The 27481-nt window shown below is 38.0% G+C and overlaps 1 protein-coding gene across 5 annotated transcripts in view; it reads right to left on the bottom strand.

The window, feature by feature from the left end:
- The window catches only part of cacna1ab (calcium channel, voltage-dependent, P/Q type, alpha 1A subunit, b), a 190250-nt gene that overhangs the window by 74371 nt on the left and 88398 nt on the right, over positions 1-27481 (bottom strand). For 4 of the 5 annotated variants that reach the window (XM_073876150.1, XM_073876154.1, XM_073876151.1 and 1 more), the window contains exons 5-13: positions 6195-6286; positions 4407-4559; positions 4135-4322; positions 3930-4033; positions 3217-3332; positions 3059-3100; positions 2881-2967; positions 804-1010; positions 15-127 (exon numbers count right to left, since the gene is read on the bottom strand). In XM_073876150.1, the coding sequence (XP_073732251.1) occupies positions 15-127; positions 804-1010; positions 2881-2967; positions 3059-3100; positions 3217-3332; positions 3930-4033; positions 4135-4322; positions 4407-4559; positions 6195-6286 (1102 nt within the window). The remainder of the gene's footprint in view (positions 1-14; positions 128-803; positions 1011-2880; positions 2968-3058; positions 3101-3216; positions 3333-3929; positions 4034-4134; positions 4323-4406; positions 4560-6194; positions 6287-27481) is intronic. The other variant, XM_073876152.1, reaches the window with a different exon arrangement.

The following is a 27481-nucleotide window of genomic DNA, read 5'->3' as shown; positions in this document are numbered from 1 at the left end:
AGAAGAACACTCACGGTACAGTCGAAACAGTTGAATGAGGAGTGAAAATAAGGCCGCGTTCCCAGTCCGTACATCTTAATCAGCATCTCTGACATAAAGAGGCCTAGGAAAATGAACTCAGCATAATCTAGAGAAAAAGAGAAAGTGAGCGAGAGATAAGAACTGTTAAAGGAAACAGATGCAAGGAGAAAGCACTGGAATAGTGCACAATTTGGAGGACGAAGTGGTATTCAGCAGAGACCTGGTAAAATTAATTTAAAAACGATATGATAACATTGCAATTCTTTAAGCTTAGTATGTAATAAAACTATGATAAAATGAGATCTTTTATTCCCTCAGTACTTTTTATACACCATACATTTAAACAAATGTAAAGCAATAAAAGGGACAGTAATGCCACAATCACACTAGATATTCTGTTACATTGGCTTTCATTCATATGCATGTTAATGCTGCAAATTGCAAACTGAAACATTTCGGGACGTTAAAAAAGACTGAATATATATCATGTGAAGACCAATAGATGATCGATACATCACAGCGTGAACTTTTCAAGTGGAGGAAACACTAAAAATAACTGTATTGCACAATCCCATAACAAAAGCAACAAAAAAGCGTGAGCATAACAAAATCCATTAAGTGCAAATAATAAAAACAACACTTTAGTATATAATAGCACAATATCACATGCGGTTGCTGCCCATATACTTTAGGAAGAGGTCTGCATACGAAATTTGCATGCTGAAAGTCTAGTGTGACCGCGGCATAACCAAGACCCAGTATCTATCCAAAGGTCCACTTACAGAGGAAGTCAGAGAGTAGTTCAGACTGATCATAGTGTACGACAGCCACACACAGTGTGTTGAGTCCCACCAGGCTCAGAACAGTCCAGTAGAAAGCCTGCGTCTTCACGATCTTTCGAATAATGAAACGAAAACGTCGTTCTTTCTTGCTAAATGTGGTTCCATCAGCCATTCCACTCTTTATGCTCGCACGAGCAAAAGGAGAGCCTAAAATATAAACCATATTTACATATATATATATATAGAAATAGACATATTAATATATACTGTACCCTACTGAAAAATCCAGCTAAGACCAGCATAAGCTGGTGAGCTGGTTTTAGCTGGTCTCCAGCTTGGTTTTAGCTGGTTTTGCTGGTGTAGGAAGCTGGTTTTGCTGGTGTAGCAAGCTGGTCTAGCTGTGTTTTGGTCACATTTTAAGCTGGTCTAGCTGGACTTAGATGGTCAGGCTGGAATACCATCTGGCCCACCAGCATGACCAGCTTTGTCAGGCTGGGAGGACCAGCGTAAACCACCTTAAACCAGCTAAAACCAGCTACCAGCTTATGCTGGTTTTAGCTGGATTTTTCAGTAGGGTAGACATACAAATATATGGACGGTTTCAGCAGTAACAACATAAACAAACGGCTTCACGGAACAAACGTAACTTCCGGTAAACTCTGCAAAGAATTAATAGCAACAGTGTCCTTTAAGAGTAGTTAAATTCTAATATTAAGCAAAATAAACAACAAGTACATCTTGTTCCAATCTTAGTTTATATATCAGAGCTAAAGCATTTAAAAACGACACTAAGCTAACGTTACTGTGTAAAATGTGTACTATAAGCAATCTTAAAGGGACACTCCATTTTTTTTTGAAAATATGCTAATTTTCCAGCTTCCCTAGAGTTAAACATATGATTTTTACCGTTTTTGAATCTAATTATCTGATCTCCGGGTCTGGCGGTATCACTTTTAGCATAGCTTAGCATAATCCATTGAATCTAATTAGACCATTTAGCATCACACTCAAAAGTAACCAAAGAGTTTCGATATTTTTCCTATTTAAAACTTCTGACTCTTCTGTAGTTACATTGTGTACTAAGACCGACAGAAAATGAAAAGTTGTGATTTTCTAGGCAGATATGGCTCGGAACTATATACTCTCATTCTGGAGTAATAATCAAGGACTTTGCTGCTGTAACATGGCTGCAGCAGGCGCAATGATGCAGCCCCTGAAAGTAGTCTCATGGTAACTTTCAATAGTAGGGGACTATTTTCCGACACTGCGTAATATCAGAGTCAAGGGTCAAGCTTTAAAGGAGCATTTCACCCGTAGAAACATTAATCTTTATTGAAAGTGTGTCATATTTGTTGCCTATTTGACCGAGAAAAGGGGTGTTTGTAGTCTCACCCCCTCAACAAAGATATTGGACTTCCTTCTTTCAATGATGCAAAATGATGATTTTTACATCATTGAAAGTAGGAAGTGCAACACTGAAATCAGTGGAAACTGAGGAAATGATGCACAACCATTCAAAAACATGACTGGGGTTCTAACTATACAAAACTTAATGCAAATGGGTGAAGTGTCCCTTTAAATAGGAAAAATATCGAAACACTTTTTGGTTATTTTTGAGCACAATGCTAAATGGTCTAATCAGATTCAATAGATTATGCTAAGCTATGCTAAAAGTGGTACCGCCAGACCCGGAGATCAGATAATTAGATTCAAAAACGGTAAAAATCATATGTTTAACTCTAGGGGAGCTGGACAATGAGCCTATTTTCAAAAAAAGTGGAGTGTCCCTTTAACTACAGATTGGCTACTAAACCTCCCTTCACATAGCGGTGATCCATGATCGCCGTCTTCCCTCGTATTTATTAATTAGTGATTTTCAACTAAGTATTTGTTCCAGAGTTCAGTTTGGCCACTAGTCAGACCATTAATTGCAAGTTTACAGGGTAGTTTTAGTAGACTTAATACTACACATTGCACATAATTATGTGTAATGTACATACAGCAGTTGAGCATTTGCCTTTTAGCAAATTACACAATGAAAGTGTTAAGGCCACAAAACATGATTTTCGTTTCTTACCAACGGCATCTCCCATGTGGTCCTCTCCTTCCTCTGGATTTAACAGGTCAGCTTTGTTTTTCTTTAGTGTGGGCCTGCGACGGGATCCTGTTCCCACAAACACATTTTTGAGTCATTTTAATCATGCATTACATTAAGGTTAAAAATTTGATTGAGTGCAAAATGAGAAAATTCATACGGTCACCAGTGCCATTGTCATCCTCAGCAAGTATGACCTCCTCTGTAAAACAAATTAAAGAGACCGTGTGTTTTATTTCTGCACAAACTCTTGCAGATCTTTTAGTTCAGCAGCACTGAATTTAGGTTTATATGTACTCATGTGTTTTGTGTGCACACCTGCTTTGCAGATCCACTCCAGATACCCGTTGAGCTCTCTCTCAATCTGCTGCTGACGTCTGAGTTTGAGGAACTCACTTCTGTTCTCCACGCGCTCTCTCTCTTTTGCAAACTCACTGGTGGGAAGACAGACATAGATACCAGTGTATACATGTATACCAGTTTGTTGATATAAAGTATTGCCAATATAAAAGAAAAAACATATAGTATGTGTGACAATGACAGTGAAAACCGACAACTAAGAACACTAGGGATGCACGATATATCGGCCGATAACTGCTTATTTTTAATATTATCGGTTATCGGTCTGATAGCAAAATTAGGCCGATAAATGAAAGCCGATAAATGATGGATTATTTTGGTTTGTTGAACCACTTCACTTGCTCATTGCTGGCCATGTGGAGTTTTGATTGGTGCTTTCTGTGACATAGCATGAAGATGACACATGTTGCGGGCCTAAGAATAGTATGCTAGTCTAGCACAAAGACAAGATGTCCGCGGTCTGGGAGTTTTTCATTGTGAAATTATTATGAAAATTTATCGGCCTATATATATATATATATATATATATATATATCGGTTATCGGCCCCCAAATATAAAGAGTTATCGGTTATCGGTATCGGCCAAAATTTCCATATCGGTGCATCCCTAAAGAACACCATTAAATCTCCTGAGCGATTTTCCTATGGGTTACTTGAATGTTTGGTCTTACCCAGAGAGGACACCCAACACTAGATTGAGCATGAAGAAGGATCCGATGATGATGAGGGGAACAAAGTACATCCAATTCCAGGCACTGCCTAAAGCATCATTACTCTGTAAAACACACACATACATATACACATACGTATAGCCAACATCACCACCATGACCCAAAGTGAAAATTCAAAGTGAAAATCAGAATCAGTTTCACATACATAATAAAGCATATCAGTCCAACCCTCCATGGTGATACACTGAAAAACAGTGAGCACGGCAAAGAGGACGTTGTCAAACTGCGTGATGCCGTAGTTCGGCCCTTCCCAGGGGCCGTCACACTTCGTCCCATTCGGACATACACGAGCGGGCAGCTGCTCACCACAGGGCTGTTCGTCAAAAATCTCACCTGGGTAGGATTTGAGAAAAGGGATAACATGTTATTTTGTAGATTGATTGACAGACAGAAGAGGCATAAATCTGTGTGACGTACCTGTGATGCTGTCATAGCAGGTTTTGTGAAAGATACCCATGTAGAATTCCAGGCCAATGATGGCAAACATAAGAATGGCCACAAACAAGAGCACGCCGATCTGCAGCAGTGGTATCATGGCCTTCATAATGGACTTCAGCACCACTTGCAGGCCTGGAGAACAATGACGTTAGAGATGTATTTTTAAACATTTAATAGGATGCAAATGATCAAAACCGTTACAACTTTTAACTCTTTCCGCACCATTGACAAGTTATTTCATCAATTAACTCTTAATTAGCATAAAAAAAGTTGCCAGCCATGGCCAGCTTTTTTATTGATTTTTACAAAAGGTTTTGTTTCAAATGTTTCATCCTATCTTTATTTGTTTTCTTTTTATCACCTTTCAAATATGGGTAGGTTTTTTCAAAAATACAAAATTTTTAGCAAAAAGCTGAGATAATTGCATTTTTGTAAAGGACTTTTGATAGAGATCAGATTCAGATCAATGATCAAAGCATACACAGAGTTTGAACTGTTTGCCCTAAGGGTATATTTCCATGTTTTATAAGTTGAGGAACAGCGCCACCTGGTGGAAAATAGCAGAAATAAGTATTGCTGGAAAAACTCGTCATTGGCAGGAAGCGTTTTCTCTTAACTCTTTCCCCATCATTGACGAGATATCTCGCCAATTAAGAGAATATGCTTCCCTGGTAATGACGAGAATTTCCGGCTTTCCGAAATACCGCTATTATCCACCAGATAGTGCACTTCTGCAACTTTTACAACCTGGAAGTAACGCCTCACGTAAAAGAGAAAGAACTCTGTGTATGTTTTAAAGATCGCGTCACATCTGATCTCTATCAAAAGTCCTTCACAAAAATAGAATTATCTCAGCTTTTTGCTCAAAATTTGACGTTTTTGAAGAAACCTACCCATATTTGTGAGGTGATAAAAAGGAAACTAATGAAGGTAGGATGAAACGTTTTTGTTTGTTTGTTTGTTTAAAAGCAGAGGGTCTGTTCTTTCATTTGATATATTGTTTGTTTATATATTTAAAGAAGAACATTTTTTGGAAGACAATAAACTTTTGTAAAAATCATGAAAAATGCTGGCGCTGGCTGGCAACTTTTTAAAAAAACGCTGGCGGGGAAAGAGTTAAGCGAAAGTGCTTCCCTGATGAGTTTTTATGGCGATCTATATTTCGGCTATTATTCACTAGGTGGCACTCTTTCCCAGCTAATGAAACACTTAAGCATCCACTGATTCAAAAACAGTAAAAACTCTTTGTATGTTTTGATCATCGTTCTGAATCAGATTGCTAACAAAAGTCCTTTATAAAATCTCAGCTTTTTGCTCAAAATGTTTTATGTGATGTATGCTCATATTTCAGAGGAGATCAAAAGAGAACAAATGAAGATAGGATAAAATGTTTTTTGTTTGTTTGTTTGAAAGCAGATGGTCTATTCTTTCATTTGATATATTGTTTGTTTATATATTTATAGAATTAAAATTTTCTGGAAGGCATTAATCTGCCGCTGACTGGCAACTTTTTTTAAAAAGGCCGGCGGGGAAAGCGTTAACTCAAAGAAACTTTAAACAAACATATTAAATAAATAAACATATTTGTTTTGTGCACAATAAAGTTATTGATAAAAACGTATCGAGTCAATCATCTCTGTACAAAAATCGGTATTCAAAGTATAAAAAAATTAATCCATCCATCCATAAATACCAATCTAATATTTCACCTTGTGCAAAGAGTACAGACACTCAAGAGAAACAGATACACTCCGATAAAACACTTACTTGGAATTCCTGACACTAATTTTAGGGGCCGCAACACTCTGACTGCTCGCAATGTCCGCAGATCTAATTCTGACCCCACGGAGGAAAGTATACTGGAAGAGAGAGGAAAAGAAATAGAAAATGATTCAACAGGAGAAAGAGAGAGACAGAAAGGAGGAGATAATGTTTAAATCATATTATGGGCTCCATTAATGCTTGTTTTTTAAACCAAATTTATACAAGAGCAGTTTTCAAATGCCTTCAGCTCATCATTTTGTATAACATTTAAGTATCAGGGCTATTTTATAGGAATGTCAAAATACAGTATGTAGATAAACACATACTGTATACACTGTGAGTAATTGAATTCACTCTGAAAATGCTTGGTTATTTATCCAGCGTTGGGTCAAAAAGGGACAAACCTAGCCACTGGGTTAAATTAAAATTTGTATATTAGACCCAAACAACCCAACATTTTGGGTAAAACAACTTAAAATAGGTTAAATTACAACCAATCAGGCTTAGTTTGTCCCTTTTTGACCCAATTAAAAATAACCCAGCATCTTTTAGTGTACATAATATGTTATTGTCCAATGCTAGAATGAAAGTAGACACAAACACACACATACACACACAAACAATCCTGGGAGAAGAGGTCAATCGCAGATGAATAATTGATCAGACACTGCTCTGTTCTCACATCACACACTGCTCTGATCATCTGATCTTTAAGTGTGAGTGTCTGTGCCAGGGCAACGTCGAGATCCTGAATTGGACAGGATTTTTTGTTTAACTATAAATTAAAACAATTATAAAATTATGTATTAAAAAAGTAAATAATGAAAGAAATACAACGATATAAATACACCTACTGTAGAACAAGAATGTGTTTGTGTTTTAAAAGCAAAACTTTTGCTCCCGCTACGCCTGGCATAAACAGCATTCCAGGGTTTTCGATCCTTGATAATAGAGATTTTTGGAAAAACACTGCACTCTAAAAAATGCAGGGTTATTTTTAACGCATGCAGCTTTGGGTTAAAAAGGAACGAACACAACCCGTTGAGTTGTAATTTAACAAGTGCTAGGTTGTTGAAACAAAAATGCTGGGTTGTTTTAACAATATATAAACATTTCCTGGGTTCATTTAACCCAACGGTTCGTCCCTTTTTTACTCAATGCTGGGTTAAAAATATCCATGCAGAGTGTGTAGACCCTGTTTTAGTTTGAAAACTATGGGGTTGCATATGGTTATTTACAAAAACTAAGACATGGCTGCCCACATTTGCTCCCTGATTGTGTCATCTGGATCATTTCATAACCTTATCTGATTTATCAAGCCCCTATTATATAACCGTTATACTAAAAAAGCTGGCATTTCTTGTCCTTAAAAACAGCCATTGTGCAGTTAAACTGTAAATTTTATAAAACTACAGCTACCTACATACGCAAAAAGAAAAACTATTATTAGAGCACTAAGCTCTTTTAAACTTGTACATGCATGCCTAGTATGGTCATGTGAAATTTCGGTCGTGTGTAGTGTGGATAGAAATCTTTTCTGAAACGCCAGTATAGACTAGGATAGTTTATATTTAAAAATGCCACATTAAAGGGACACTCCACTTTTTTTGAAAATATGCTCATTTTCCAGCTCCCCTAGAGTTAAACAATTGATTTTTACCGTTTTGGAATCCATTCAGCTGATTTCCGGGTCTGGCACTTTTAGCATAGCTTAGCATAATCCATTGAATCTGATTAGACCATTAGCATTGCGCTAAAAAATAACCAAATATTGATATATTTCATATTTAAAACTTGACTCTTCTGTAGTTACATCGTGTACTAAGACTGACGAAAAATTAAAAGTTGTGATTTTCTAGGCAGATATGGCTAGGAACTATACTCTCATTCTGGCATAATAATCAAGTACTTTGCTGCCGTAACATGGCTGCAGCAGGCGCAATGATATTACGCACTGCCTGAAAATAGTCCCCAGCTGTTAAAAGTTACCATCACTGCGCCTCCTGCAGCCATGTTACGGCAGCAAAGTCCTTGATCATTACGTCTTAGTACACAATGTAACTACAGAGGAGTCAAGTTTTAAATAGGAAAAACATCGAAACTCTTTGGTTATTTTTGAGCGCGATGCTAATGGTCTAATCAGATTCAATAAATTATGCTAAGCTATGCTAAAAGTGCTAGCGCCAGACCCGGAGATCAGCTGAATGGTTTCTAATACGGTAAAAATCTCTAGGGGAGCTGGAAAATTAGCATATTTTCAAAAAAAGTGGAGTGTCCCTTTAAAACGCACTAGTGTAAACATAGCCTCGGAGATATGGGTATTGAATTTAGGTATTAGCAGACACCCTTCCTCTCCTCTATTCCATTCTGCCTTTGTCTGCATATGCGGTGATGCCAATGTTACTAAGAGCTCATTCATTAGCGGTTATGACATAGAGCACCAGGCACTGGCTCAGTCAATAGGCCTTTAACTGCTCAGCCATCACATGCAGCAAACACCTACATATGCCAAAAGAAAAGACAGAATGCAGCAAACGCATCTCCTGACTCATTCTTTAATGTCTTCGGCTTTGCTCTTCCTGTTAAGCCTGTTCAATGGCCAAGCACATTGTGACTAATTCAATCAATGGTCAGAATCATATTAGTTATTTTGTGATGTCATATCGTGCAATAAAGTTTCGAGAATGAGATTCTATGTGGCGCCAACCCTCTATACACGGCATATTGGTTCTGTCTCGACTATTCACAAGTAAACCTTAATCATTTATGAAATGGAAAACCTGATCACAGATCAGCAAGCCATGACTCCTTTTACCAAAACCAATTGAGATCTTTGGATAGAACTGTCAGTAATTAATTTACAGATATCTGCTGTCTCGCATAACAAATAACACCTATTTATGCCCCATCTTGCGTGATCAATAAGACTGAAATGCTTGGAGTACATACATATCTGCGTTTGAAACTCAACGAACTTACTGTAGAACTGATCTGAGATCAGGACTGAAGCGCTTAGGCTGGTGATAAAGATCAGTTTACATTTTATTTCGTGGAACAGTGGAAACTTAGATGCGGGAAGGAATAAACTGCCTCCAGGTCAGGCGGTGAAGAACACTTTACGTTCTATTAGTGCAGTTGGAATACCAGAGCCCTGACTGCGCTAATATTCTACTACACACTAAAAGGCCTGCGGTAAATTTGATGGAAGAGTGGACTGACGTGTGTGTGTGTGTATTACATTGCACAAGTTAGAAGAGATTTCTGCAGGAAGGCTGATGACCCAAGTTAGATAACTATTCGGATGATAGAAATAATCTGTGTACTGTCAAAGAAAGCACAATGGGATGATATCTTGAACACATCCAGTTATAATAACTCCCAGTACTGTAAAATATGTTGGTATTACTTTTTAAGAATGACATGCAAAATAAAAAAAGTCGTCTATCCAAAACTCACCATCATGATTCTGTGTTGTGTGTGGTTATCAGGTGGTCCTCTATGGTTTTAGCACATTACTATGTCATGGAAAATATGTCATTTTGAAACCCAGAAGATCATTTAGCACAAGGCTCAAGATGCATTATAGGTATTCAGTAGCCACTGAGTGTAGATCAGTTGTATACACATTATCGTGTTGACCTATTGGATTGAATGAGTGTAATGTCCACTATGGTTTGGACACAAAATGGCACTATAAAGTGTTATTACTACTAAAGAACACTATTCAGGGTGTAGGAGCAATTTCGAACAGAGTAGAAGTTACTATTTACAAATAAACACACAGGGATTACCTTAACCCAGCAATGGACCTTAGTTTAATTAGGAAATATAACTAGTTTGAACAAACATGCCTTACTAAAAATATTACTTGTGCGCATTTTGAGGCAAAACAAAGGGCACTGATGTATTTAAAGATATGTCAGTGCAAGTTGTTTTCAATGTGGACAGCTCTTACATTTATTTTAGTCCAGGACTAGTCTAATCCCTGTCCGGGAAACCGCCCCGAAAAGTTTAGTTTGAACTTTACTAAAATGCAATAACCTCACAGTTATGTCGGCATGGAAAACATCAGCCACACTGATTTTAACTCTTGTTTATTTAGTTTTCAGTCCTTTCAGAAAAAAGCGGGCAAAAATCCTTGATCTAGTTTTCTCAAAAATGCGATGAAATATGCGGGATATATGCAATTTTATGCAATGAAATTGCTGGAACTTGCCAAAATTGTGGGAACTTGCAAAAACTGTGCCGCGTAATTACATAACTCCCTAACATTCCCATGACAACAGGGGACATGGCTGCACATGTGTGAAGTAAATGCAACATTTTTCAACTTTCTGCTAAGATGTATGTGACTTTTTGCTACGAAAATGCGGGGATTATGAAATCATGCAAGCCCCGCATATTTTGCGAGCAGAAATCTGCAATTTATGCAGCGAAAGTGCGGCGTATTTTTAAAAAATGCGGCGTATTTAAAAAATGTGGCGTATTTTAAAAATGCGACCCCCACATAAATATGGCTGATTATGCATTGAATCATGCAATCGCATAATCACGTTTTTTTGGAGAGACTGAGTTTTAAAGCAGTTTATTGTATCTCTAAAGCAGTGGTTCTCAACTCCAGTCCTCGGGCCCCCCTCCCAGAATGTTTTAGGGTGTTTTCACACATACACTCTTTAGGTCGGCCCAAATGACGTGTCGTCCAAGTGCGGTTCGTTTGGGTCAATGCGAACACAACAGCCATACTCTGGTGCGCACTAAACAGCCGCTCCAAGACTGCTTAGAACTGGTGGTCTCGGAGCCTCTGGTGCGACCCATCTGTGGTGTGAATGCTGCTCGACTTCGGGCCGAATCATATACAAGAAGTTGCAGAGATTAACTGTCTCCTGGACGTCTGAGCTGATGATTTTATAAATGCACAGCTGTCCTCCACACACAAAAATAGTGCTGGCTCCGTGAGAAGAGCTTTAGTAGATCAGTTGCACAATTTCGCGTTAAAACAAAAAACTTTGCAAAGACGTGCATGGTTTATCACCATATCTTGCTAGCTTCGCTCTTCCTGTCAGGCTGGTTATCGTGGAAACATGGGGGGTGGTCATGAGATGGTAAGAGCTATCAGAGACCAATGACAGCGCTGACCGTCGTCACATGGTGTACAGTGCAGCGTTTCGAGTATGGTAAAAACAACTTATGTGAACACGGACCGCACTAACTGAAAAATGATACAATGTATTTTGGGGCGATCCAAGGCCGCACCACGGTGCGCACCAACATATGTGAAAACACCCTTAGATGTCTCCTTATAGGAAACACCTGATTCCACTCATTAGGCTCCTTCCAAAATGTTTGAAACTTTTCCTTAATTAACACACTTACAAGCTGATGAACGGAATCAGGTGTTTTATATATGGAGACATCCAAAACGTTCTGGGAGGGAGGGCCCGAGGACTGGAGTTGAGAACCACTGCTCTAAGGATGTGCAAATAAAAAATTATGCAATACGGCAAAAACATTCATGGGATCCGCAAGTTACAATTCCAAGTTACTTCTATACATTCATGTTTCATATTCTTTTGAAAAGTTGTGTTGCGCGTGTAATGATGTGGATTGTACTTGTTTCACATAAGACAAATGTTTGTATGAAAGAGTCTGATGATATGAAAAATAGCATGGCAATTGACCAGGATATGATCTGTCAAATTAATAATGAGTGAGATGACTTGAAATCCTAGCTAAAAAGTAGATTTTAATAGCAGTTGTCATTCATCTGATCTTTTAATAATCTGACCGTCAAAAACTGCTAAATAAATCTGGTCTTTCTCATAATACTTCATGATAGTTACTTGTATTCTCTCTCTCTCTCTCTCTCTCTCTCTCTCTCTCTCTCTCTCTCTCTCGCTCTCTCAGGGACGGTGGAAGCATCTCCTAAAGGGCGTAAAGTGTGATTTGGGATGCTCTGGAGAGTAAAAATTGAAAGACACACAGTTATCCCTGAGAATGACAGAGCAACGGAGAGAAAGTTACAGAGAATAAGAAAGCCCCAGCCCAAGGGAGATGAGGATGACAGGGTGAGATAGAGAAAGGGATCGAGGGATTCACAGGGAGAAAGCAGGTGTGGGAAAGGAGGGACAAGGCCTTCGTCTGCTGGGGAAAACCTGACAATCAATCAGAGTACACACATTGATGCAGAGGTCCCTGTTTTTGCTCCCCGTTTATACACACACTCCTATATTCTCCCTGCACGCAGTTCATCTTCTGTAGCTTGTATGTATTTTATTTTTACAGTTCTTCTGTTTATACTTTTTGTAAAAGGTCTGTACATATAGTGATTTCTATGAAATTTTCATTAGTGATTATTCTTTTCAATAAACAAATAATTCTCACTAATAATCCACTTTTCCAAGTTTGTGTATATGTGCCCATGTATGTTTCGATATACAATGAATGATCATGTTTGTGTGCTTAATGTCGTGTTTAAGAAAAGATTCAGTGATTCTTTGTTGCCAATTTGAACTAAAAAATAATGAAGATGACGATCGTGGAAGTCTCTCTCCAACATCACACCACCAGGTCTCTCCCCGTTCACGGCATCACCATGGCAACCGGCGATTCCTCTTTTACGAAGTCTCCACGGTTACCAGCCTCCTCTCATTCATAACCGTTGCCGCAGCAACGAGCCCTGTGTCATTGATGGAATCTCGGCATTGCCGCGGCAACCAGGGCCGGGAGTGAAAGATATAGGGTCCCCTTGTGATTGATCGCCACTCTCTCCCCCATTAATACGACAACGATTCTCTGGAGCACAGACTGACCAGACGTATTTTCACAAATGTATAGTTTAAACAGCAAACGGATAAATTCGGCCGTAGTTGCGTGCTATAACATTTCTCCAAACGGTTATTCGAGCTTGTTGCCGAGTGAGACGTTCAAGACCAGCCGGTTCCTGCGGTACAACAGCAGGAGCGCAGGAATCCTCCTGCTTTTCGTGCGTGCTGAATCTAGGTCATCCTGATATGCAGTCAAACTCTACATTATTCAATGCCGTACACTCAGGCCTGTTCATCTGGGACTGTGGTGCAGTTTGTGAGGATGTTTGTTTGGAGAGTGCGACAGGGATCTGGTATCAGATATCTTTTTTTTTTGAAAGAAAGTTTGTAAAGTAGGTCTTCACTAACTTCTCATTTGTTCCTTCTGTGTAAAGGTTTGATTTGATCTGGGCTGGATAAGAGCTAATAAAAGAGTCCATTTCCAGCCAAAGGAAGAAGTTAGATGGATATTACATAATACCTTCATGTGTACCATCTTTCTTGACTTGGCTTTCTTACGTATCAGAGTTCTAGGTAAGAGTTGCTAAGGGAAGCATCGCTATCACTTCACATGGCTTGGGATTTGAACAACCCATTAACCCTGGGTGTTTAACTTTATGGACATGAACAAGATTGCCCTTCTACTTTTAAAGCCACAAGACTTGCGATTTTTATCTGGTAGATCATAAAACAGGGAAAGAATGATATTAAAATGGACCTGAACCTTATATTACAAAGAGAGTGGGCTCTTTAGTCTTCTGCATGAAAGCAACCACCTAGCAACAACCCAGAAACCCTGGCAACACCATAGTAAAGCCCTGGCAACAACCCACAGCACCCTGGAAACGTGATTGTGAGTTTTGTTCTCCCTCCTCACGTCCTCTCTGTTCCTTGTTACCAAGCACCCGTGTTCCCCCGCACCCTTGTGTTCCCCCACCTCTCCTGGCTCTGACTCTCTCTTTTCTATGCATATATTTTCCTGTATGTCGCCCTCTCGAGCACTGATCCACTTGGTGATAAAGAAACAACTCTTCCACCCTTTATACACTTTTTTCTCCCTTTTTCTGTCTTGTGAGGTCACCTCAACTTGGATAAGGTAAAAATAGCAGCCTTTACATCAAAACAATATGCCTACTGATCCTTACTTAGATCTGCTGACACCCAACCCATTCACAGAACTTACTGATGAATCACGATGTCTGAAAATGTTTTAGGCGTACAGTAAGTGAACAGGAACCACCACATCTGTTCTTCTCTTCCAATTACTAACAGACTACCTGTACCATTCACCTTTTTCTCATCTGGGAGATTCTCGCGAAATTAGACTTATGAGGTGTCATGAAACATTTTGATAAAAAAAGTAAATGCAAAGTAAGAGTATCAACATGAGAAGCATACAGTTACTAACATCTATTCATGCTATTTTGCACATGATTTTAAATGACATCATACAAACCAATTTTGTTGTTTTTTCCACATTTAAGGGGTAATTTTTCATTACCGCAACGTGTCCATGACTGGATTTGGGTTCTTTGACATGGAAATATTTATAATTAAAAAATCTAAAAAATGAAAAGCTGCATGTTACACTATAAAAATATACAGTAAAGAAACATGTGGTATTTGGTGATCATTGGTAAATGTAAAGACCATAATAAGGAATATAAATGTGTCCAAGACCAATTTTCTCATCCTCTGCAACAATTTTCAATCATTGTTTAAGCCCTCATGAACTAACATTTAAAAAAAAATTGTTAGAAGGGACATAATTGACTGTGACAAGATGGCTACCAGGTAAGCAGTTCTTTTTTTCTCTCCAGAGAAAAGTTGAAATTTTGTTTGTCATAGTACCTAGACAACTTTTTAGTTCTCATTACCGAAACATGAGTTTGTAAATGCATATATTTAATATAATGCGGTAATGATAATTTTTGATAATGCTAATCTAAAAAATGTAAATAATTCTATAGGAAATATATTTTAAATCCTCTAAAAATAATGGTTATAGTAATTTCAGACGTTAATCTTATATGTGCAAAAAATGGCTTCAAGGGCTTTTTAAAAAATCTGATGCTGGACACCTTCTAAGTCTGGATTTCGTGAGAATCACCCATATGTCTTATGTGGCCAACTTGTCTTATTTTACCAACACACAAAGCCAAAGGTGTATGTAATTTGTGTAACATGATGTGTTTAGTGATGGAGAAACCAAGAGAGAGAGAGAGAGACAGAGTGAGAGGTTTTCTACCTGTGTGAATATTGTACCATTGCCATCACTTCCATTATTATTATTGCTCTGCAGTCATTTAGAGAAAGACATCCTTCCCTTCACCTCCATATGGGCCTTAACCACACACACACACAAACCCTGAAACACACACTGACAAACACTAACACACTTATTCTACCATCTACACACACATACACACTTCACTTAAAGTGCATCTATTCCTGAAACACGCTTTTAACCTAGTGTCCGGTCGGTGCAACAATTACGTTAACACGCTTTTTTCCTGGACACATTTAAAAAAAAGACTTCATACAGACACATATACAGTGCACAGACACATACTGAAACTTAAATTTGACTTTAGAATAAAAAAACGTGTGCTGTAAAAGATCGGGATTGCATAGTCTCTAAAATATCCAATAGAAAAGTCATGAATGAAATCTTGAACATCTTAAATATTTTTTCCTAGACTCCAAGGTACATAACCTCTCTGATTTTTACCCAAAAAGACTGATCACATGAGGATGCAAAAGCCACTAAATGCTACATGCGTCAAAAATAAGATGATGATATTATGCTCTCAGCACGTAATATACATTCATCAAATGCTTTTGCTCAAATTGGGTTAATCCCAGAATCCCAAAAATACAGGTTTGTTGGCAGAATCTGTCAAATGCCACATCGATTTTCCAGCAAAGTCCTTAAAGTGCACAAAAGACAAATGTGAAACAACTATGGATCACATTCAAACTTGGGTCCCTTGTGAGTACATGGACCTGAAAACAACCTGAATATGTTAGCCACATGCATCACAGCGTCCCTTATATGTGGTTCAGTTTCTTCATTTTAATTTTTGAATTTTGAATTTTCATCATTTGCAATGTTTCTAGTTGCATCTTTAGTGATTTCTAAGGGCCTTTTTACACCTGGTCACGTCTGATTTGTTAATACTGTTCCATTTATATTTGGTCACATAAATGCGTCTTGGCAAAACGGATATGAATCCGATCTTCTAATTCCGCGCAAAATGCAAATGCACTATTTATTACTCTGCCTTAAAAACCTTAAGACGACGTTTATGCAACAAAAGGCAGCACTTGCTGTATGTTGTACTGTATGTTGGGCAGGGGACGTGCGTCTCCTTGCTCGGCATGAGCTGAAGCGCGCAGTACAGAGCAGCAGGAGAGTGACGGCGCAATGATTTAACGTACAGGACCATGACGGAGAAAAGGGTTCATAAAACTCTCTCTCAAAGTTTTATTTCTTTGTTTAATATCATTCGAGTTTTAAATTGGACTCTTATTGGTTCTAGAAAGCTTTTTAGATGCTGTCGTCGCTCCATAAAGCAATTAAGCGTGCCGTCTTTGTTTTTTGCCTATTTGCTGGCTAACTTTCGTGTCACATGCTTACATTTGGGTGGAGTTATGCGCTGACATATGTGGTTTCATCAACCAGATGAATTTACACTTGTCCAGTTTCGTCTTAAATGCGTCCCAGACCACCCCCTGAAGTGGTTTGAACGATCGCATTTAAATCCAGGGTTCCCACACCTTAGTTAATTTCAAATTCACGGACCTTTCAAGGACTTTCCAGGTCCAATAACCCTAAAATTAAGGACTAAATGTGGGGACACATTTCAAGTGAGAGCAAGGTTACATACATCGTGTTGCCTTTTTAGATACATTGTTACATTTCCCTTTTGAGGTAACTCACACTGTGTCACTGCGGTGACACTTTGGGGACCCACCAGGGGTGTGTCTGAATGTGTATATCAAATTCAACCAATGGTGAGGCTTAACAACAAAACAGGGTGATGCGGGAGCCAGGAAGTATATCGCTATCTGAAATATTGCCAAAGGTGGAGTTACAGGGACGCAGTAAGTATGGCAAGGGAGATGCAGCGTCTCGTTCCCTTCTCAGGAAACAACAGTTACATACATAACCCGAGACATTTTCATGTGTCAAACATAACTATGCAAAAAAGCATTTTGGTATGAATCAACATTCTCATACAGAAGATATATACAGAAGATATAAGCATTTAAAGCAGGGGTGTCCACTCCTGCTCCTGGAGGGCCGGTGTCTCTGCAGAGTTTTATTCCAACCCTAATCAAACACACCTGATCCAGCTAATCAAGGTCTTATAGGCAGACTAGATACTTTGAGGCAGGTGTGTTGAGGAAAGTTTTAGCTAAACTCTGCAGGACACAGGCCCTCCAGGACCGACTTTGGACACCCCTGATTTAAAGCGAACCGTTTAGCACATGTGCTTAAAAAGTCTAGAATTTTTATGATATTATCACTACACAGGGAATAATATTGTTTTTTATCTATATCTATATCTATAAAATACATTTAAGCACTTTCAATGACCTGTATCTAACTATGTATATTTTCAAAAACTTCCCAGGGCCTTGAATTTTCCCCCCAGATTCACAAACTTTCAAGAATTGCAAGGACCCGTGGAAACCCTTTAGATCCTTCTCGAAGGGCATTTACACTACAGCTATCCGATCAGAGAAAACACATGAAGTGACCAGGTGTAAAAAGCCCCTAACTGTCTACTATGTCTTGTCCAAAGAAGTGGAATTGCATGCACTTAGAGGGCTTTGCAGCGAAAGGCAACAAAAATTGTTGAGTAACATTTTTTTTTAATTGTGCAAGAATCATCTGAGAAATAGTTCACACTTTAATGTACAGAAAAGAACATCGCCAAGTTTACTCTTTCCGGGGAAATCAACCTTCAAATGGCTTGTTTCGGGACATTAACTGGGACGAGGATACATACTGTACAGTATTTTTACATCAACTAAATAGGACACTTCACCTTTAAATGAAACATCATAAAGACCTTATCCTGTCTCCTGAGCAAACTTCTTTTGGAAGTCACCCGCATGAGTGCCATTGCTCCATGCATTAAAGCCTGCTTAGCTCACACCTCCAACAAACTTAAACTAGAAATTCACTTCTTTCCAAATTGCATACCATACCATAATTCACAATGCTGAGACGCACACATACAGATACACAGAAGCGAATACTACCGCCTATCTTGGTCCATATTAGCGTTTAAGCTGTCATCTTTTCCATAGCATTAAAATGAGAAGATATGTGTGAGTGCAGACAGAGAGAGATGGATAAATAGATAGAATTAGAAAGAATGACAAGCAGTATCTTCTCTGGCCTTCAGCTGTTCTTTCTTATTACATAACATTGCTATGGAAACAGCTGCGCATGGCAGTGCTAAGGTGTGTCCAGAAACTAAGAAAGTCTTCTACAGGCAAAACCATATATTTTGTTATACTCTTATACTCTCGCTCCCTCTCTCTCTCACTTTTCCTGACTCTTGTCCTCTCTCTCCCTCTCTTTACGCTGTGTATGTGCCAGTAGTGAAGTCACAGACTGGCACGGAGCATGCAGCCAATAGCCAGCGCAGTCACGACTCAGGAAACTGCCAAGTAAGAGCTGTACATTGGCAACACACATACAGTACACAAGCAGTAGCACTGTTAGAACTGTTTTGTTTAAAATTAAACCATTAATAAATGGTACATAACTCATTTAAAATCAAATTTGTATGTGAATGAAGTCATTACAAAGGCTCTTTCTTATGTCAGAGCTGAGGTGTAGCAGTTAACAATTGTGTTACAGATTTTTTGGTTCGATTTTTCCTGTGATGTTCATATGCTATCCTTACCTCTCTCTCTCTCTTTTAAACACTGCATGCTGTAACTACCACCGATATGTCACGAGTACAGTATTCGTACATATTTAACGAGTTGGCTAATTCGTATTAATTCATAAGACCACATTCGTAAGTTTTCTTACGATTTGCTTTGACCCCTGAGATGTGGAGGTTAGGTGCGGGTTTAGGTTTCTTTGGTGTTTTTTTCTTGAAAACCGTACGTTTTGGCACGATTCACTTCATATGAATTCATACGAATAAGCCAACTCGTAAAATAAGTACGATTTCTCATGAGATCAGGCTGTAATTACTGTATTGTGTATGCAGTTTTACTGTATGCATGAAGACCTAATATATACATTGGGCTCCAAAGTCTGTAACTAGAAGTATATTTATGCATTTGGCAAATGCTTTAATTTAAAGCAACGCATTCAAACAATACAAATATTTTTTTATTAGTATGTATGTTCTCTTGGAATCAAACCCCCAACCCAAAACATTTACGCTTAAAGGGATAGTTCAACCAAAAATGAAAATTCTGTCATTTTCTGTCATTTCACATCTGTCATTTTTCAAAATCAAATCTGTATGAATTTCTTTCATCTGATGAACACAAAAGAAGATATTTTAATTAAAAGATGGTAAGCAGATTGTAACCATTGACTTCCATAGTAGGAAAACAAATATTATGGAAGTATTCTGATAAATTATGAAGAAGATATTTTAATAAATGATGGTAAGCACACAGTTTACTGTACCCATTAAATTTGGGTAAACTTTCCCAAATTTGTTTTCCTACTATGGAAGTCAATGGTTACAATCAGCTGTGTCTAACATCATTTATTGAAAGAAATTCATACAAGTTTAGAACAACATGAGGATGTGAAAATGATGACATTGTTTATATTTCTGGGTAAACTATCCCTTTAACGCAATTCTCTATGAAGTGAGCCACAGGAACATTTTAAAATAGAAGTAAAAAATTTCATCAAAAATTTTGCAAATTACAAGCAAAAAATGTAAGCTGAATTTTTATTTGAAATATTAACATAATTTAAAGGATTAGTTAATTTTCTTAAAAAAAAAAAGAAATTAGAAATCGAGAAGAAATTATGTTTTTTGAGGAAAACATTCCAGGATTTTTCTCATTTTAATGGACTTTAATGGACCCCAACATTTACAGTTTTAATGTAGTTTAAAATTGCAGTTTCAAAGGACTCTAAACAATTCCAAAGGAGACATAAGGGTCTTATCTACCGAAACGATTGTCATTTTTTGCAAGAAAAATAAAAAACATGCACTTTTAAACCACAACTTCTCTTCTTCCTCCAGCTGTGTGACGAGCCAGCGCGACCTCACGTAATTGCATAATGACGTCAAAAGGTCACGTGTTACATATATGAAACGCACATTTGCGGACCATTTTAAACAATAAAATGACACAAACAAATTAATTAGTATCGTTCGACATAAAACAATGTCGGAACAGTCCTCTTTCTCCACACTTGTAAACACTGGGGCGTTGTTTCGCTTACATCATCCGTGACCTCTTGAAGTGATGAAGTATTACGTGAGGTAGCGCTGGCGCGTCACACGACCGAGGAACACGAGAAGTTGAGGTTTAAAAGTGCATATTTTTTATTTTTCTTGCCAAAAATGACAATTGTTTCGTTAGATAAGACCCTTATGCCTCGTTTGGGATCGTTTAGAGTACTTTGAAACTGCAATTTAAAAAACATTAAAACTGTTAATGTTGGGGTCCATTGAAGTCCATTAAAATCAGAAAAATCCTGGAATGTTTTCCTCAAAAAACATAATTTCTTCTCTACTGAACAAAGAAAGACATTTTGGATGACATGGTGGTGAGTAAATTATCTGAAAATGGACTAAACATTTCTTAGTATTTGTTGTGCCTCTCTTTTGGTTTATTAACAGAGTGTATTTAAGGTGACATGATGATCTAGATTGTCATAGCATGCCTTTTGTTTGAAGTGTGCTCAAACAAAAAAAATCGGTTATTTTATAAAAAAAAAAATGTTATATTGTTTTCAAAATCCCTGAACTTTGTTTAACTAAAAAGATGTTTAATAAAATTGCATTTTATTGTGGTCTATATAAAGTACAGGAGTGGTTCTCGAACGTGTCCGATTGTATAAGGTGCACCACTCTGCATCCACCCCAAAGAAAATTCATGAGATAAAACTTATAATTTGAATTAAACAAAACATATTAAATTATACGATATAGTGCTGTTGGCTATATTCTGAAATATAGTAATAAAATATAGTATATAAAATATAGTAATAAACAGTCAAATTTGTACTTTTTTAATTTATGGACACTGACAGATTTGTAAAGTGTACTGCAATAAAAAGCTAGAGTGTGATTATCCATTTTTATCAGCTACTTTGTCTAAAATATACATGTTGCATAGTTTACGGTGATGTTACTGTAGTTCAGCATGAGCAATTGACTATCCACTGTTACTGATGACCCTGCTGTGACCAATATCAAACTTCACTCATGAGAGTATGTCACTCTGCCATCACGCTTCATTGACATCTCGATGTCAAATCTGTGATGTGAAACTAAAGCGTACAACTGCTAGAGTTTTAGACATGACGGAGAAGCTCTTAGGAGAATAGTGCATCCAGTGCACATAACCAACACCATTAAAATAAAATAAAAAACCTCAGAAAAAGCACTGGACATTATAAGAAGACTACAATATGGATCCAGAGCAACACTTACATTAGTAATGCTTTCATATGGATCTCAGTCAAAACAGAACAACATTACAACAACCCGCTTCCATTTCACAACATGACAGCACAGTAAAGTGCATGTGTGTGTCTGTGTGTTTGGGTAAAGGTGTATTTGAGCCCGACTGTAAATAGAAATCAAAGCTGCAGGAAGCAGCAAGGAGTAGGATGCATTTTTTCATCAATGTGCAGCTCTTACACACACACACACGCTTACACACACAGATACTGCTGTGAAAGCCAGCTGATGCTTACAAATGTGTCCAATGTGCACACGCAGCAGTCGACGGTGAGTAAAAATGTGTGTATTGAAGATGTAGTTAATGATTAGCCATGTTAGCAGTTGTGTGTGTGGATCGGCTGTGTCTAAAAGCAGAGCTAGTTGATTGATCATCTGCAGTAGTGAAAAGCAGGTTACTGCAGCAGCTAACCAAAACACACATACACATACACTAACAAACACAGCTCGCTTTGCTCCTGTATGTTCCTCTCAATCCTCCCTCCCCCTTCCACACCTATCCTTCATATTTTTTTCTCACCTTTCCTTCATTTCTACATTAAGAATGTTTTAAATAAGACTGTGAATTCTGTGACCATCAAATTCTGTGACCGTGTCATTGAAGTATATGTTGTCGTCAAGCTAATCCCAATCCTAAACAATAAGGGTCACAGAATTTTAATTTGGTGTTGCATTGCCAGTCCTGGTCACTAGCAGTGTTTTGTATGCTTGTATGCTGATGTCCCTGCAATCTACAAAATTAGGGATGCACGATATATCGGCCGACATACCGTTATCGGCCGATAACTGCTTATTTTTAATATTATCGGTTATCGGCCTGATACCAAAATTAGGCCGATAAATGAAAGCCGATAAATGATGGATTATTTTTGTTTGTTGAACCACTTCACTTGCTCATTGCTGGCCATGTGGAGTTTTGATTGGTGCTTTCTGTGACATAGCACGAAGATGACACGTGTTGCGGGCTTAAGAAGAGTATGCTAGGCTAGCGCAAAGACAAGATGTCTGTGGTCTGGGAGTTTTTTATTGTGAAAATAATATAATATGAATATTTATCGGCCTATATATATATACATATCGGTTATCGGCCCCCAGATATAAAGAGTTATCGGTTATCAGTATCGGCCAAAATTTCCATATCGGTGCATCCCTATACAAAATGATGGGTTGGTTTTTACCAGTGGTTGGGTAAAGTATGGACAAACTTAACCTCAATGAATTTAACCCTTAAATCTTGATGAGGTTTAAATTGACCTATGATGGGTTCAACCCAAAATGCTTATTTTTTTAACACGTGGTTGGATTAAATATGAACATTTTCAAGGTTAATTTAAATCAATGGGGTTGAGTTTGTCCATATTTTACTCAACCATGGGTTAAAAAACACCAAGCATGGCTTCAGGAATGTCACCCAAAAATGTTACTATTTATTTAACCCTTGAACAATGTTGACTTGTAATTTCATATAAGGGAATGTTACTGTTACTGTGTGTCGTGGAACAAAGGAGGGCGAAGATATTCTAGGCTGTTTCATCACATAGTTGATCAAATATAAACTAAACCCAACCCCCCTGATTGGGGGTTGAAACAATCCAGATTTTTTTTAACACTTTACTTGAAGGGGTGTTCATAAGACTGATATAACACCTTCATAATCATGACATAACACGTGCCATGAGCATGAAGGAGATTTTATGCATGTTTATGACAACTGTCATTAAGTGTCATTCGTTCAATTATGTCATTTTTAATGTAAAGATGACATTGTTTGAGATTTCTTTGTTATGACAACTTGACATAAACCAATACATCATAACTTGTCATAACAACTTGACATTACCAAGAAAACATAACTGACCACTTTTTACCAGTGATACAAATGGAATTTGTCATTAAAATGTCATTAATTGTTAATACTCTGTCATATTGTTTTATAACAACATCATTAATATTTTTCTTGACCTCAGCTACAGTGGTACAAATATAATTTGTCATTAAAATGTCATTAAGTGTTAATAATCTGTCATATAGTTTTATAACAACGTCATGAATATTCTTCAGTTCATAATGTTTTTTTTTAGTTTCCTCTATGTGTTTAACAAATAAATTAGACTATTCAATAATCATAATAATAATAATAATAATAAAAATTGATAAAATTATATTTTATTGCATTTGGAGACCGATTCACCTAATATTAAAAAAACAGTACAATAATGGATTAAGCCATGCAGCGTTGGGTCGTATCACTGAAAAAACAGTTATTTACATTAAAATAATTAATTTAATTAATTAAATGTTTTTTCTTCTATGTCAGAACCTCTGTGTGAGGAAGAACAATTTATGTTAGCTGTCAGTTTTTTATGTATTGTGCACATAGATAAAGTCAAATATAATATTTTGACGTGTCTGTTGCATTTTGTTAAAGTATTTAAAATTACTTGACAGACTATTACCACTTAGTGACAGTTTAATGTAACGTTAACCCATAAAGCTAGGTAGTTTCTTAAGCTTGATAATTACGACGTATTCACACGGGGCGTCAGCGTTAACGCTTCCCATTCACTTATAATAAGTGACCTCATGCGTTGCCGAACTGAATTGTCAGCCAATCAGATCGCCTTATGCAAATAACCTAGGCAGAGCCAGCCAATTGCGTTTATGGAAGAACGGAGCATGTGTAGCGGCCACTGTGATTGGCTGTTGGCCACGCTTCAGACAAGCCTTCCGTTAAGCGCTAACGCTTGCGCCCCGTGTGAATGCGCCGTTATTCTGCTACAGTACGTCATGTTTATGACAGATTTATGACAAGTTATAATATATTGGTTAATGTCAAGTTGTCATGACAAGGACATCTCAAACAATGTCATCTTTGCATTAAAAATGACATAATTAAACGAATGACACTTAATGACAATTGTCTTAAACGTGCATAAAATCTTCTTAATGGTCATGGCACGTGTCATGTCATGGTTTTGAAGGTGTCATGTCAGTCTTATGAACACCCCTTAAAGTAAAGTAAAGTGTTACCTAATATAGCTGAATAGTAGCTGAACCATAAGATCACAGGTTGACCAGAATTTTATTTTGGTGAGCAAAATAGATAATCCATTATCAACATCATCAACAGCAACAAAATGCATGTTGTTCTAAACTGGAGTTCACTCCATGTTGAATTCCTCCATCAGCTGATCTCTGTATCTCCACCAGCTATTCTTCTTTTCACACCAACACCTTTTCTCACTCCTTCTCACTCTCTCTCTCTCTCTAATTTCCAATACTCCAAAGCCCAGGGGAGTAGATTAATGGAGTCACATGACCCTGCCTTCTTTAGCACTGCAATACTACAACACCCCCCAACACACACCCATCTCTCTCTCTCTCTCTCTCTCTCTCTCTCTCTCTCTCTCTCTCTCTCTCATCTTGCTTGCTCTCTTTCTCCTTCCCTGCGAGGTGACATTTCAGACGTGGCCTGATGGTTGCTCCCTACAGTGCTGCTGTGATCTGCCTTGTGTCTGAGATTTCACTGCGTGTGTGTGAGCATGTGTGTGTTTATGTGTGTGTTCTCATTAAGGTATGAGGGCGCCTGTGTCCAACCAGACCTCAGCTGTGCATTGCTTTGGTTCACGCACAGGAATCCAGAGCAGGCTGGGTGTATTTTGTAGGCAGTTAATGTATAGTCAGCTAATCGTTATTGATAAGGTTGTTAAAGGGACATTCCACTTTTTCTGAAAATATGCTTATTTTCCAGCTCCCCTAGAGATAAACATTTGATTCTTGTCGTTTTGGAGTCCATTCAGCTGATCTCCGGGTCTGGCGCTAGCATTTTTAGCATAGCTAAGCATAATCCATTGAATCCGATTAGACCATTCGCATCACGCTAAAAAAATAACCAAAGAGTTTCAATATTTTTCCTATTTAAAACTTGACTATTCTGTAGTTACATCGTGTACTAAGACCGACAGAAAATTAAAAGTTGCAATTTTTTATGCAGATATGGTTAGAACTTTCAGACTACCAGTCAAGTTTTAAATAGGAAAAATATCAAAACTCTTTGGTTATTTTTAGCACGATGCTAATGGTCTAATCAGATTTAATGGATTGTGCTAAGCTATGCTAAAAGTGGTAGCGCCAGACCCGGAGATCAGCTGAATGGATTCCGAAACGGTAAGAATCAAATATTTAAGTCTATGCATTATGTAAGCAATAAGGAACAAGAGGCTGTGCTGTTTTGTGAATAAGTAACGGCTGAAAGGTGTTGTTAGGCACGACGCGAAGTGGAGTTTCTGCAACCTCTTCAGCCGTTAGGTATTCACGATACAGCACTTGCCTCGAGTACCTTATTGCTTTTATAAAATGGTGACCACACAATATTAAAGTAAAAAAAATGTATTAGTGCAAATTTCATGAAGTTAAATCAATAAAAGCATTCCTGCCATTAGAAAAAACAGCCCTGAGTCTGACTGTGAACAACAACGTTCCAATGTGTAAAGTGATTTATAAGTCGGTTGGTTCCAATCCTTGATTATGATTGGTCAATAGATGTTAGTAGTGCTTTATTCATGATAAAACATGGCTATGACCGCCTCACCCAATGGTTCTATTTATCAATGCGCCCTTAGGGGCTGGACACACCAAAACTTTTAAACGCGGCTGAAAACGCCTGGACAACGCCCAATGCCAGCTGTTTTTCAGCTGAGTTCCAGCTTTCTTCAGCTAAGCGCTTTGGTAGCTCTGATACGTCAGCTATGAGATGGTTGGTTGCTGTGATACTTGTCCCGCCCCTCCTCCACTGTGATTGGACGACCGCGTGAGAACTGACATTGACGAGCGGAACTTTTCATACAAAGTTGAACATTTGTCAACTCTCGACGCTCATCGCGGAAAAACTGCCGGGCGCCGGTTTTCAGCGCGGAAGACACCCTCTAGCTGCTGGCTTATTCGAAAAACGCAGAGCTTCCATTGGAAACAATTGAAAACATGCGCCGGCCGCGGGCGTAAAAGCTTTGGTGTGCACAACCCCTTAGCAACCACATGTATCGGTTTGAGAGCGGTTTGATGTTTTTATTTGAGCTTTCATGCATATTATACCACGCATCTGTTGAATGCTTGATTCTGATTGGTTAAGAAATGTTCCATGGGTGTTGATTATTTTTCTGTAAACCGCACACCTAACCTGTAAAATGTCTTAAAATGGTCACCAAAGCAATGTTTGTGATAACTGGGGCATAAGTGGACTAACTGACTCCGGTGCTTTGAATCCATGGGCGTAGATTTAGGGTGGGACGCTAGGGACATGTCCTTACCAATATTCAGGGAAGACTGAATTGTCCCTAGCAATAATTTCGACCAAAATTAATCTGTATTTATATTTAACCACTGATGTCCGTCTTATTCTTATGTTTTCTATTTTTTACTTATTATATTATTTTCAGGAATCATTTAAATGAGATTAGAAATCTTTTGCAATCCCGTTCTGTAAAAATAACGCTCTATGTGGTACACAAACTGTTAACAGCTTTCGTTCTCTGCAATGCCCGCCTCCGTAACTCACATCGCTAATATGATTGGATTAGCATTTCTTGAGTCCCGCCTCTCTAACTCACATCACTTTATGATGGGCGTGTCTTTACTCGCTACGTGTGATAGGATGGTTTCACTTTGTACAACGCGGCAAAGTTCACTTAACAAGACGCGCGTGATTATTCGGGCTACAGGTAAGTGAGGAAGAAAGTATTATTATACCCACTGTAACTGTTTCATGCACAATATACGGAACAAGTTGTGTCAC

This window comes from Misgurnus anguillicaudatus, chromosome 14 (genome assembly GCF_027580225.2).
Source record: "Misgurnus anguillicaudatus chromosome 14, ASM2758022v2, whole genome shotgun sequence".
NCBI lineage: Eukaryota > Metazoa > Chordata > Actinopteri > Cypriniformes > Cobitidae > Misgurnus > Misgurnus anguillicaudatus.
The sequence above is the reverse complement of the archived record's forward strand: the minus strand, read 5'-3'. Positions and strand labels throughout refer to the sequence as shown.